General features: G+C 39.9%; 2 protein-coding genes across 2 annotated transcripts; both read left to right on the forward strand.

Annotated features, from left to right (window-relative positions):
- The first annotated feature begins 124 nt into the window (after positions 1-124).
- On the forward strand, positions 125-1,072 carry LOC128094145 (olfactory receptor 51I2-like). The gene has a single exon (XM_052712278.1). The coding sequence runs from the start codon at positions 125-127 to the stop codon at positions 1,070-1,072; it is 948 nt and encodes a 315-aa protein (XP_052568238.1).
- A 7,537-nt stretch (positions 1,073-8,609) lies between these two features.
- LOC128123891 (olfactory receptor 51I2-like) lies at positions 8,610-9,563 on the forward strand. Its single transcript, XM_052760171.1, has one exon. It carries the CDS (start codon positions 8,610-8,612, stop codon positions 9,561-9,563), a length of 954 nt encoding a protein of 317 aa, XP_052616131.1.
- Positions 9,564-15,118: the final 5,555 nt, after the last annotated feature.

The following is a 15,118-nucleotide window of genomic DNA, read 5'->3' on the forward strand; positions in this document are numbered from 1 at the left end:
GTGCAATCATTATGAAAACATCTGTGTGCTGTCTTTCCCTCCACAGGGATAGTAGCAGTACTGGACACATGGTGTTGTTTTACAAAATACACATCTGACTGGTGACAAACGACCTTATTCTCTCATGGGCAACTTCAGGATTAATACCTCTGACGCTCCCAGCTTTATTCTGACAGGCTTTCCAGGCATGGAAGCCGTGGAGCTCTGGCTATCCCTCCCTTTCCTTTTATTCTATGCCATCTCCATTGTAGGCAATTCCTTGATCCTCCTCATCGTCAAGGAGGAGCAGAGCTTGCACCAGCCCATGTACTACTTCTTGTCCTTACTGTCTGTGAATGACTTGGGTGTGTCTTTTTCTACCCTGCCGACTGTTCTGGCTGCCCTTTGTTTCCATGCCCGAGTGATCCCCTTTAACGCATGCTTGACCCAGATGTTTTTTATACATCTCTTTTCTTGGACAGAGTCTGGCATTCTTCTAGTCATGAGCTTTGATCGCTATATAGCCATATGCAATCCACTGCGCTACGCCACGGTGCTCACCAATGCCCGAATTGTGGCGATGGGCTTGGGAACAGTCCTCCGCAGCTTTGTTCTCATTGTGGTCTTCCCAATACTTTTGCGTAGACTTCCCTTCTGCCACCCTCAAAACATCCTCTCCCATGCTTACTGCCTCCATGTGGACATGATTAAACTGGCATGTACTGATGTTTCCCTCAATAGCCACTATGGGTTGTCCATTGTGTTACTCACCTTTGGCCTGGACTCGGCACTCATCCTCATCTCTTATGTGCTTATCCTGCGATCAGTGCTGGCCATTGCATCTCGGGAGGAGCGCCTCAAGACACTCAACACATGTGTGTCCCACATCTTGGCTGTGCTCATCTTCTATGTGCCCATGGTCAGTGTGTCCATTGTGCATCGTTTTGGGGCTGGCTTACCTCATGCAGTCCATATCCTCATGTCTATTCTCTATCTCTTTGTGCCTCCCATGTTAAATCCTGTCATCTATTCCATTAAGACAAAGGAGATACGGCGAAGACTTCTCAAGATGCTTTTCAGGGTCAAGTTGTGACTCTGGCAAAGATAGAAATGGTATATAGCCTAGTGTTGGAAGTATGGACAGCTAGGCAACAGAATAGGGCAAGATTAACTAAGGGATGTGAGGTATGTGCTTAAAGTTCCAGGATCACTGATAAGAAGTTTAATCTACATTATTAAGTTAGTACCTGCTGACAACATTTGGGGTTGTACCCAGAACTTAGCTTGGTTAACTTTTCTTTGGAGACAGAAAGTAATCTTGTTTTCAAGATAACTTACAGCAAGAGAATGTTATTTTCTAGAGAAGCCAAAGACTAATATCAAAATACTTGGTGACATTAAGAGACGTGGAAGGATGTGCATGAAAAAGACAAAGATACAAATAGGGGTTACTGTGAATTGGACTGGGTCATCCATTCCATGAAAGTTAAAGCAGTAGTGACTTGATACCTGGGGTCTGAGCAGTTGTAGAGCTCTGGTGTTTATTAAATCATAATTTGATTTTAGGATTCCTTGGATGTTTTCCCCACACATGGGAGACCAGAGGTACGCCAGCATTTAGTTTCACCTCATGGAAGTTAACAACCTTTTGCTTATAACTCTGGTGATGGTACTGTCACACTTCAAAGAGTAGAAACCCTTTGTGGCAAGAGTGTTGCGCTATTCTGTCCATGGACATTAGACTTGCCATGATCTTTCTTTCCATTGAGATAGGATCTGCGAGACTAATAATGAAGGAATAGGTGAAATGTGGTTGAATAAGGAATAACAAAGGAGTAACTACGAGAAGAAAATGAGGTTTGAACAAATCAACACACCTCTAAACCATTGCTGCCTTTTTTTACAAATCAGAGTTTCATACTGGAAAGTGTTTCCTATCCCTCTGAGTCTCACATTTCCCCAACATGAGAAAGTATAAATGAAATTTGAGATTTTAGAGTCTTGATTTTTTTCCACACGTAAAATGAGGTATCTATCTTTCATCTCTCTACCTCATTGGCTTGTCTTGAAGTATAAACAAAATAATTTGCTTTATCATTTATATAATAACAAAATACCTTATTTACGTATATTAATCTTTATTTAATGGTAACAAATACAAGACTCTGTGTTGAGTTTTAAAATATGACATGCAGGCCAGTAACTTGGCCCAGTGGGTAAAGGAACTGGTCACTAAGTTTGACTCCCCAAATTTGATCCTGGGTTAGTGAAAGGAGAGAACTGACTCCTGCAAGTTGTTGCCCTCTGACCTTTATATGCACACTGTGACATGTATGCACCTGTCCCCAGTAAAAAGAAAAATTAAAGTGTTACAAACATCCCTTAAAATAGGATATGTGTGAGTCAATGTCTAAAGAAACGTTTTGTGTGAACTTCCCTGAATCTTAACCCAAGCGGAACCAACTGCTCATTACCTGCTTTGTTTTTTGGGTTTTTTTTTTTTTTTTTTTTTTTTTTTTTTTTTTTTTTTTTTTTTTTCGAGACAGGGTTTCCCTGTGTAGCTTTGTGCCTTTCCTGGAACTCGCTTGGTAGCCCAGGCTGGCCTCGAACTCACAGAGATCCGCCTGGCTCTGCCTCCCGAGTGCTGGGATTAAAGGCGTGCGCCACCACTGCCCGGCTCATTACCTGCTTTGGATTCACACTATCCTCAGGGAATATATTTCAACCACCTCAGTATGGTCAATTTGTCCTTTCCTCCTATGCTTTGTTCCTTGTTTTTCTCTTTAGCCTCCATCATGGGGCCTGCAATGCATTAGACAGACACAAAGTGAGGAGTGAGTTAACAAATAATTGCATTCTCATCTCTTTGGGTGTCAGTAACCTTCTATAGGTTGAATTACCATATCCAAACACCTTATTCTAAAATTGACCACACTTTTACTAAAAATTACTTTTGTATTGAGATTTTGTCATTGATCATAGTGTAAATACTATATGCATTACAACTGGAGAAAATTAAACTTTATTTTCAAATATTTTATAAATGTACCTTATATATTTATGTAGCATGTACCCTATGGGCTATGGTTTATAATGATAGCAATTAATAGAGTCAAATGTGCTTAAATAAATCTGTTTTAACTTTTTTTTTATTTATTCTATGTGTCTTTCACATCATACATCTCCATCCCATTCATTTCCCCATCCCTTTGTATCAACCCTCTGCCCTTGCAACTCCCCCTCAAAATAAAATAAAAAAATTTAAGAGAAAAAAGAAAAAAATTAAAAAGGAAAAAAATCAATCTTGTCATGGAAGCTGTAATGTGACACAGTGAGTCACGAAGTAAAACCCTTTATCCATGTATCTTTACTTGTAAGTGTTCATTGCAAAGAGTCCCTGGTCTGGTTCGAGGCCTTCAGTTTCTGCTACACTATGGATGCTGGGCCCTCACTGGGACTCTTCTTGAATATCTTGTTATTGCCCGGTGTTGTGGAGACCCTGCAGCTTTGGTCTGCAGGACTGGCCCCTTCATGTGCTCCAGAAGATCACAGATGGGGTGGATGTTGGGGAGGGCAAAGTCATAACCTGGGTTCTGGGCCTGGGTAGTTGCAGGGCTGGTCAGCCCTCCAGCTCTCCCCTGTCCTCACCACCAGGGTGAGCTCTCCAGCATTGCCCTGGCTAGTTCACCCCTTGCAGCAATGAGCCAGGGATGGGGCCAGTTCTCCTGCTTTCGTGTCCTCAGGGTCGGTTCTCCCCCACTACACCAACTGGGTCAGCTCTACTATGTAAGGTGCAGGGGCTACCCTCCCCAGTGCTGCAGCTGATGAGGGGCAGGGACAGCTCTCTCATTCTTATGACCTCAGGGCCAGCTCTCCCACCTGCCACAGGTGGTGAGGGTTTGGGGGAGGGGTGCAATCTCTCCCCTGTCCACACTACCACATGGTAGATGAAGGATGGGGCCAGATCTCCCATGCTTACCTTCTAGGGCAGTTCACCTGTACCCCTATCAGTAGGGTCAGCTCTACTGTGCTGTCCAGGCAAGGTGAAGGCCCACTTTCAGGAGTGCTGCAGTTGGTAAGGGGGAGGGTCAGCTCTCCCCTACCCACACCTCCACATGACAGACAAATAGTGGGGAGAGCTCTCTCACTCTCACAGCTTCAGGGCTGGCTCACCCTCACCTCAGCCATCAGGGTTGGCTCTACTGTACTGCCTGGGCAAGGTGCAAGGCCTGCTCCCCAAGTGCTGCTGCTGGTGAGGGGCAGGAGCAGCTCTCCTGCTCTTGTGACCTCAGGGCCAGCTCTCCCACCCACCTCAGGCATAGAGGGGAGGGGGCATCTCTCCTCCACCCATGAGGCCATATGGTAGATGAGGGGTGGGACCAGATCGCCCATGCTCATGTTCTCAGGCAGGCTCACCCCTGCCCCTTCAACAGGGTCAGCTCTGTTGTGGTGCCCAGATGAAGTGCAGGGCCCACTTCCCCAAGTGTTGTAACTAATGAAGGGGTGGATCAACTTCCTCACCAGCTGGAGATGGTAGGTAGGGGTGATGGGGGAGGGTTAAATAAACCCTTTGTAATGGATTTGACTGTTTAGTTATTTTGACTCTATCATAAATATAACATAATGAGTTAGTGCTGTTATAAATGCTGTCACATTGACTTGTTACCACAGTTCTAAAAGACTCTGATGCAAAGCTTTGGGTCTTCAATGTGCTTGTGAAAAGCTTATAGAAACACTAAGAAAAGGCTAATTTTTCCACGGCACATTTGATAAGGACACTAAGAATTCAACTCTTAGTTTTCAAAGTCATTGTGAAAAGTCCCAATTCCATATCACTTAAACTTATCAAATCACAAACTACAAGGAAGTCTGGAAAGCTGTTACAGCCCAGAAGAGGGTGAGGAAGCACAGTAAAGAAGAGAAATGGGGGTCTCTTTTACTGTCCACACCACCATTCTTATAGTCTGGTATATGTTAAGCCAGTTAAAGATTTGTAGCTCATTGTTTTAATATGATGTAAGACCTGCAAGCATGCAAGAAAGGAGCTGAGAGTAGGAGTGACTGAAAGAAGGAAGGGATTAGCAGGAGTGGGATGAATGAAAATGAGGTGAATGAAAACATTATGTATGTGTGACATTGTCAGAATAAGTAAAAATTCGATTGTTGATTAAAATGACTTTTGACCAGCTATGTGTACTAGTGCTTCTCACCATGGTTCAGAACAGCTTCCTTGATGATCAGGTGTGATTTTCACGTATCCTGATCAAGTTAAATGCTGAAGCTTATTTGGGATTTGAGTTCTGTTTACATGATTCAGCATTTTTGGTAGATACTGACTATAAGTGTGCTTGTGTGAGCACACACACACACACACACACACACACACACACACACACACACACACTGGAAAGGCCATAAACTTAATTGGAATATTTAGATTAAAATAATGATTGTTATCAAGCTACAAAAAATTAGGGAGTTTTTTCACTCACTTGTGTGAATGAGGGGTAAGATACAGTTTTCTTATTTATTTTATTAATAAATTTTTTAGTTATTTTACATAACAATCACAGATTCCCATGTCTTCCCTCCTCTTGCCCCCCCTAGTCTCCACCCCAACCCCCCAGTCCCTCCTCCAAAAAGGTAAGGCCTCCCATGGGGAGTCAGCAGAGCCTGGTACATTCATTTGAGGCAGGTCCAAGCCCCTCTCCCTGCATCAAGGCTGTGCCGGTCTCTTCTAGTTCTGATTGTTTCTGCTCTGGCATAATCCCAAGAGAGATGAGATACTTAGTCCAGGAAGCACGGATGCTGCTGATGTTCTGTATTCCCAGAAGTCCATGAGCACCTGGGCTGATAATAACCCAAGGGACTTTCTGGATACAATCATATAGTTCTCAGTGCAGAGCTCAAAGAAACAACAGGGACCATGGACAGGGGATGCAGGTTCCCCAGAACTGCTCTTTCTTTCTTTATACAGCCCATGCATGTGACTTTCAGATAGGGGAGCCGAAGTGCTTGAAGCTCCGAATTCAAGTCCTAAGACTCAGCTGGCAGCTTAGAAATCCAACACTACAACATTACCTTCTAAAGAAGGAAATCTCTCTATACCCAATTCGTGTCTTTGCCTTTCCTGCAAGCTCTCTCCCTCTTGCCTTCCTGTTTCTACATTTTCTATCTGTTGCTTTTGGCCGGAGACATGCCACCTGCTTTCTGCATCCTATACTACTTTCTTGGAAAGAATACTCCATCAGAATGTACTTGGAATATAAAAACTTTGTGACTACTCCCCCTTCAATACTTTCTCAGAAAAATCTAGTATTTGGCGTATTCATCAAAAACCTTGGCTCTTCTAGAACCACTCATTTGAATCCTACTTAATATTAAAAGACTACAGTTTATGGGTGACTGTTTATAGTATGAAGGGAGAAAAAATGAATATGAAAAGCTTGCATATAAGAAAAACAAAGGGGGGATTGCTAAGAGACATATGATTAAAAGCATCCTGAGGTGAAAGGAGAGGAGTCCTGTGCCTAGAGAGAGGAGTGAGGGTAGTTGAGCGGGAGAGGGTGGGATACAGAGCAAGCTTTAGAATTCAGACCCACAAAACCTTGGGTATAAAGAATTAACACAGCCGTTCAGTTTTGGCTTTCCACTACCCTATTAGGTTAGTTTATTAACATTTCTGTATTACAATGTGTGCCTAAATGAGTACCTCTCTCAGTCAAGCATTTGTGCTAAGAACAATAGAGCAGGAACTTAACTGTGAAGGAGTCAGGTTGGGTTCTTGGAGCTGGCCAGAGAGCTCCATTCAAGGTAAGACTCACAGTGCTGTAAGAAGGGCATGTGGAGAAGTGCTCACAAAAGGAGGTGCTAGCTCAACATGATAAAGGTAAGAGGGGAACCACTACTGTTTGTGTTAATTATATGCCAGGAATGCCTGGAGGAAGGCACCATGGGTTACAGCCCTGAAAAATGAGGTTTTTCTTAATTTTCACTTTCATTAATTAATGTTGATTTATAGATTGGTGCGTTTATCTATGTTGTTTCTTGACATACATGTATGATGTTTTCAGTTCACTTCTATTAAATCACCCCTCCTCCTCATTTTGCTGTCTTTTCCCTTCCATAATAGTCTATTCTACTTTCAGCTAGTTCCTGGTTTTTAAAAACCTACATTCCATGTACAGGTACAACATGTAGTCATTATCTTTTCATGTTTGGTTTACTCTGAAACATGATTTGAATGATTGTGGTTATAGTCATGGAAACCACTGGAAACTGGAAAGTTGCAAGCAAATATTGGGATGAAAACAAAGAGAGCATGTGCCTGGAGGCACAGGAAAGAAAGGTGTTTTTGAGGATTGATGCTAGAAGCATTAAAAACTGATCAGAGAGGCCTTTAGTTCTAGGCTAAGGAGTTGAATATGGTCACTTGATAAGGGATTATTTAAGTTTTCTAGTGAGAAAAGTGCCTTTTTATACATGTATTTTAAAATATCTTGTTAGATTATTGATGAATTAGAGAGAGGTAAGTGATGTTTAGAAGGCTGTTACAATGGATTACTGATGTGGTGTCTTGGTCTGAAGCAAGGGCTACAGGTTGAACGAGGCAGAGAGAGGTGCTTGCAGAAGCACTTTGGGTCAGTAGCTTCATCTAGAAGGTGGCAGGAGAGAATGAGCAGGGCAGCTGATGAGTGTCTGGAAGTCTATCTCTGTAGGATTTTTGTTTTTTAATTGAGACCGGTTCTGGTTTTCTATCCAAAGCTGACTGGAAGTCACAATCCTCCTGCCTCAGGCTCTCAGGTGCTAACACAGGTATGATTCAGGCTTGGATGGCTATCTCTCTGGTTATTTACTGGCCAATTTAATTTTTAAATTAAAAAAATTTAAAAGATTAAAAACAACCTTTTTCTTTTAGTTTTTATTTTTTGAGATTATAATACAATTATATCATATCTCCATTATATTTTTACCTCCAAACTCTCCCATATACCCCTCTTTGTGCTCTTTCAAATTGATGGCCTCTCTTTTCATTAAGTGTTACATGTGTATATGTGTATGTATGTACATATAAATATCCCTAAGTACATAAATACAGCTTGCTCAGTCTGCATAGTGTTACTCATGTGTGTATTGAATGTGGGAAAGAACTAGGAGACTGGGTAGTGGTATGGAACTGGAAATCATAACTGGACATTAGAGGCTCAGTGGCATGGAAGTGTAGAGAGAAGGAAAAAATGATTGTGGTCTAATGAATGTGTCTTGCCTCAGAAGAGAGCACAACTGAAGAATCAGAGAGCAATTGAGTTTTATCTCAGTTCTTGAAAAAAAACGATCCCCATGCATTGAAAAAGGAAAGAGTTTATCCTGTAGAGGAAAAAAAGAATAGGCACAGGTAAAGAGGAGGACAGAAACCTGTTGCTTCAGATGACTTCAAGAAGGCAATTCAGAGATTTCAGAAATGTTGTTTCAGTGAGTGATAAGAATGAGCATTAAAGTGGATTAATGATCTAAAATGTGGGATTTGATGGAATATGGGGGACAAAATTATATTTGCCATAGGCCAAGCATAATATTATGTATTTATTGTCTTTGCAGGACAGAGGACCAAGCATCTAAATAGTCTCAGGATGGGAGGTGAAGACCACAACAGCTCCGGGTTGCCTCCCTTCATCTTGACAGGACTGCCAGGGATGGAGACCTCCCAGCATTGGTTGTTTCTGCTCCTTGGTGTCCTTTACACCATCTCCATAGTGGGCAATGCCCTGATACTTTTCATCATCAAGGAAGAACAGAGTCTGCATCAGCCCATGTACTACTTCCTGTCTTTGCTGTCAGGCAATGACCTGGGTGTGTCTTTCTCCACACTGCCCACAGTCTTGGCTGTGTTTTGCTTCCACTTAAGAGAAATCAGCTTTAATTCTTGCATGTCCCAAATGTTCTTTATCCACCTTTTCTCTTTCATGGAGTCTGGTATCCTGCTGGCCATGAGCTTTGATCGCTATGTAGCCATCTGTAACCCACTGCGCTATTCCACGGTGCTCACTGATGCCCGGGTGGTGTGGATGGGGGTGTGTGTGTTCCTTCGAAGTTTCTGCATGATTTTCCCATTACCTTTCCTCCTGAAGAGGTTGCCCTTCTGCAAGGCTAATGTGCTTTCCCATGCCTACTGCCTTCATCCAGATCTGATTCGCCTGCCCTGTGGTGACACTTCTATTAATAACATATTTGGTCTATCCATTGTCATCTCTACCTTTGGACTTGATTCTGCACTCATTCTCCTCTCTTATGTGCTCATCCTTCACTCCGTACTGGCTATTGCTTCCCGGGAAGAAAGGTTGAAAACTCTGAACACATGTGTTTCACACCTGTGTGCTGTGCTAATCTTCTATGTGCCTAAGGTAGGCGTGTCCATGTTTGCCCGCTATGGGAGGCATGCTCCACATTATGTACACACACTCCTGTCACTTATCTATCTCTTTGTTCCTCCAATGCTTAACCCTGTCATCTATTCCATCAAAACCAAGGAGATTCGTAGGAGGCTTTCCAAAATCCTGCTGGGAACCAAGAGTAGAATGTTGTAATGTCAATGTTCAGAGGATGTTTATCCTGACTCCATCATCTTATGTTTTGAAGACCTGCATGGACAATGAATTTTAACACCACTCCATCCTAACTTACCACTGTGATTTCTGTTATCAGATGTTAGATAACAGAGTGATAGTACTTAGAATTTAAACTACAGTTTTTCTGGTAAGATAGGTCATTAATTATTTAGTAAAAATGGAGGTGTTCCATTTCCTTCTTCTAAATTAAAAAACATATATTCCCATAATCAGTTTCTCATTATGTCACAATATGTCCTCATTTTCTTTGTTAGAAGTCATATATCATCCTTAATTTCTCACTAATATGGAAACATTATTATAATGGCAATTAAGATTATAGCCTAGTGACGTTAGTTAAAAATCTCTCTATTTCACATACCCACCCACCTGCACAACGATACACATAAATATTTATTTTACATAGATGAATGAACTTGTATGTAAATTTTATTAAAATATATTTTGGTAATATTGAAATTTATCTAAATTTCATATTATAACTTAAGTTGCATATATGTATACATAGTATCAGTAATAATAATATGTAGCAAAACACATGGAGTATGTAAAACTAATTGTTGTGCTTAAATTCATGCAATTGCAAGATTTTGGAGTAAGTTTGATGATAGAAAAAAGAAAGTTCACAATTTAAGGATTAAATTTATGAAATTATAGAGAATAAGTTATTTTATAATGTTTAAATAACTAAAAGATTTAGAGTGTATGGAAAAGACATCAAGTAGTGTAACATTTCCCCTTTAATAAGCTTGTAGATTAGACCATCCTCTAGAAAATCTAATCAAATAGCAAATAAAATTTAGACATTTGATACATTACCTAGGTGGAGATGCTTTCAAGGTTACAGTAGAATATTTCTCTCCCTCCCTCCTTCCTCTTCCCTCTCTCTCTCTCTCTCTCTCTCTCTCTCTCTCTCTCTCTCTCTCTCTCTCTCTGTGGGCAGTGTTGTTCATATATGGGTGTATTTGTTTGTTTTCATGTGGAGTGATCAAAAGAGTATCCCTGCCTGGGGTCAGGCTCCAGCAGTGCAGGGTTCAATGGGAATCCACAGAGTTGGCCCATACTATGACTATTTTTATCTGAGGGGTAAGGGAAAAAACACTCACACACTTTCTTGATGGTTTCCTTCAGTCTTTTTCCTTATTTTTCTTTTGTATTATCATTCTGTATTCTTATCTCTATCTAGAAATGTCCTCTCTCTTGATGTTTTCCTCCTAACTCTCTTAATGTTTTCCTTCTAATTCCTTCTAACTCTATCTTTATTCTTCCTTATTCTCTCATTCTTGATGTTTTCATTTTCCTTCTTCTAATTCTATCTTTATTATTTTCCTTACAGCTTATATGCTCCAGCAAAATCTTTGAAACAATATAAAAATTACAATGTAATTACATTCTATTTTTTAAGTGGATGATTACAATGAATACAAGTTAAAAAAAACAGCTTAGCCGGGCGGTGGTGGCGCACGCCTTTAATCCCAGCACTCGGGAGGCAGAGCCAGGCGGATCTCTGTGAGTTCAAGGCCAGCCTGGACTACCAAGTGAGTTCCAGGAAAGGCGCAAAGCTACACAGAGAAACCCTGTCTCGAAAAACCAAAAAAAAAAAAAAACAAAAAAAAAAAACCAGCTTGTTTTCCATATCCCTTTCATGATTAAACATTTTACATATTACAGGTGAAAGACAAATTATCCCAAGATCCCACGTATTCATACCCAAGCAACTCATCATAGATTAACAGTGTAAGCAAGCAAGGTATTCTTTTACTGGCAGGCTACATTTTGCAGTTACAAAGAAAGGACCTATCACTTTATTATTTATCTTGAAAGGTAATCTTACAAGGAATCACAAATCTGAACTTTTGTATGAAAAAGAATCAGTCAGCTCAACTTTAAATCTTTAGGGTGCATACCCACTCATCAATAGTTTTTTTATATCAGCAGATTGAGGGCAGAAATGGGTATAAGGAATTAATTATCACCTTTGGTAATCAACCAATCCTAGCAAGAAAAGCACGTCAGCTAATGGTAATTGTGTTCCTTTGTTGTTCTTCCCTGACCTTAAAGGGTTCCTCACTCACCTATGTGCCTTTCTAAAACTTTAGATTGTCTTCTTGGATTGTTGTTGTTGTTTTTTCTTCCTTAAAACTTAAACAAAAACATCTTAGTCTAAACTTAAGTTCTTTTCAAAGCTTTGTTTGAGCTATGATGCACTCCAAAACCTATGAACACATCTCCCAACATTAAGATTAAAAGAAATTAAGCTAGCTGGGCTACTGAGACTCAGTTGTTTTTCCTAACCATTAATCTAAGCCACAGTTTATACAGCTCCTCAATAGAAACTCATGTCTTCTAGCTGTGTGACACTTCCTTGTTTTATTTTTAATCATCAAAACTCTATTTAAATTAACATGATTATTATAGATTAGACAGTATGGCTTAGGAAGAAATCATTTCATAATAATTCACAGGTAAAAATGCCTAGAAGAATGGGATGTTTCCATGAGATAAACACACTACATTACAGGCAGTGGGGATCTCCCTACACCTATTCACATCATGCCAGATACTAGCAAAGATGGCAGCAGCAAACATGTAAAGACACAGCAGAAGCAAAATATATTCTGCAGTCTATGGTCTTGGGTCCTTGCATATCTGAGATTCACCCATCAGGGATTCAACTCCTGGTGGGTTGACACCCTGAAGTAAATTGCCACCTGCTGCTCTTCTGACATTGCCACCAGCAGAAGAGGACAATGGGTGTGCTACTCTGCCATTCTCTTTGAGAAAGGTTCTCTCACTACATCTGGAGGTAGGCTGGTAGCCAGTAAGCCCCATGCAATTCTCTCCTGCAACCTGTTCCACTGATGTGCTAGGGTTACAGGTATTCATGAAGCTATGCCTGGGTTTTTGGAAATTAAATTCTGTAGTCTTTTGTTCTGTGTTAATTCTTGAAAATTTGCCTTTCAAAATACAATTAAAAAACCAGTTCAGGTTCATTAATTGTCAAGGAATTAATGTTAGTGCAATAATATGATACTAGTTGTACTTATCAAATTGTTAAGTATTATGATTAAAAATAAAACCCAGATACCAAGAAAAAAGAAAATTTGCCGCCACTATTTTTAAATTTATTTAAAAAATTTCATATTTGTATACTTGATTTACATTATTAACCCCTCCCTACTATCACTTCCATGTCTCTCCATGCCTCATGTTCATAGTCTTTTAAAAACTATTGTTTTGTATATGTACTAATAAATATATAAATACAACTTGTTGTCTATATTAGTGCTGCTCATGTGTACATGTGTATAAGACTGACCACTTGGGACTGGACTACAAATTAGGAGGTTCATTTCTGAAAAGGATAGATTCTCCCTCTCTCATAAGTCATTAATTGCTTAAAGGCCTTCATCTAGGGTTGGGGCCCTGTGAAATTTCCCTCACTCACATTGATCGTACTTGGGTATCCAAGTTGTTAATATTTCATTGATGTTGTCATGGAAACGTAGGTCTTCATTCTTGAGAAGCAAGTGATTTTAATCACATAGCTATCTTTCCAGCTCCATGATTCTTTTACATTATATTTTTTCATTATCTTTGGGTATTTTATGCATATGATCACATCACCAATCTCCCTCCCCTGAGTCTCCCTGTATCCCCCTCAACCCATTCTCTTTCCAGCTTCACATTTTCTTCTTTTGGTTAACCCAGTAAATCTAATTAGTGCTGCTTATAAGTGCATGTGTGTGGGCCATCCTATGGAGCATGGGAATCCTATCAGTCGCCATTTCCTCAAAAAGAATGATTCCACCATTTGCAACAGCTATCATCTACCAATGGCTTCCTCAATAGTTGGTGGGGCCTGGAGAGCACTTCCCGCTTCTGTGCAGGAGTTTTGGCTGGCTTGATCTTGCTGTCTTTTGGACATATCATAGTTGCTATGAGTATATGAGTGTAATTTCCATGTCACGGCCAGAAGACAGCATTTCACAGCACTCCCCTGCCTCCTCCACCTCTTATACTCTTTTCACCTTCTTTTCCATGATGCTTACTGGCTTTCATGGTAGTGGAGTTGATAAAGGTGTTCCTTTTAGAGAAAAGCACTTAGTATCTTATTCTCAGCACTTTGATCTCTCATGCATCTCTGTTGAATGCTGCCCAACGCAAAAAGATTTTCTGACCAGCTTTTCAGTAGCCTAGGTCTATGGGAATAGATATAAATTTTAGAAGACAATTTGACTTCACAAGGATAGAGTAAAATCATTCTAGTAGGTTCTATCCTAGGGTTTATGACCTTCCTACCTTTGATCAGGACTATAGTACCAAGCATGAAATTCTCTCTTTTGTAGCAGATCTCAGCAGTTAGTTACCCTATAACCATCCTGTGGGCACACATCCTACTTGGTAGCTAATATTATAGTACAGTGCCTATGAATTTTTGTAAATTGACTTAAGTCCTGGTTATATTGATAGTGGGGGGAAAATAATAAAATGTGGACTTACTAAGAGTTAAGTGGTAACTGAATCAAAAGTTACCAATTACACTACAACTCACATCTAAGATGTTTTATTACACATTTCTTTTAATTATTTTTTTTATAAATATAGAGAAACAGATTGTTCCTGTCATATTTTACATATATATATATTTAAATGGCATAGAAAGTAAGAAAGCTATGCCAAATATAATCCTGGTGAACTATACATAAAGGATTCTATGAGCAAAAATTCTTGTGAAAATGTAGTAATAAATACTGTCATGAATACAATTAAACAACATAAAATACTGTAGACACTATGTGTATATGTACATATGCACATCTATACATGTATGCACATTTTTTTGCACACAGACATACACACACATGCACACACACAAACACGCATCGAGTAAAAGTAGAGAATAGGGTGGAGGGAGAGGGAGAGTGCCCTGCTTCAGCCCTGTTAATGGTAGGTTTACAGGCCTATGCCACAGCATCTGGCATAGTCTACATGTATCCTAGACTTAAAACAAATACTCACATTACAGAAATCTTTCAATACATTTTATCTTATGATGGGTAAAACAATGAAAGATATATGTAAACAACAGAGTTAAAACATATTTCACAACAGACTTCTTTTAATAAATTTCTTCATTTGTTATATACTTTATTTAAAATAAGAACATATACTTTTAATTTTTTTGTTGGTTTTTCAAGACAGGGTTTCTCTGTGTAGCTTTGTGCCTTTCCTGGAACTGACTCTGTAGCCCAGGCTGGCCCCAAACTCACAGAGATCTGCCTCCCGAGTGCTGGGATTAAATTTGTGAGCCACCATAGCCTGGCTATTTTTAATTTTTAAATGATTATTTACCAGTTTTTGGTGATATCATTGCCTGACATGAAACTTGTGAACTCAGATATTTTGCAATCTCTTTCTCTGTAATTAATGATAACTGAAATAACTCTCATTGGACTTTTATCTTACTCCTATATCACCACTACAACTATTGTCGGACAATGTTTATAGAC

The sequence above is a fragment of the Peromyscus californicus genome, unplaced genomic scaffold (genome assembly GCF_007827085.1).
Source record: "Peromyscus californicus insignis strain IS unplaced genomic scaffold, ASM782708v3 Scaffold_4__1_contigs__length_199733344, whole genome shotgun sequence".
NCBI lineage: Eukaryota > Metazoa > Chordata > Mammalia > Rodentia > Cricetidae > Peromyscus > Peromyscus californicus.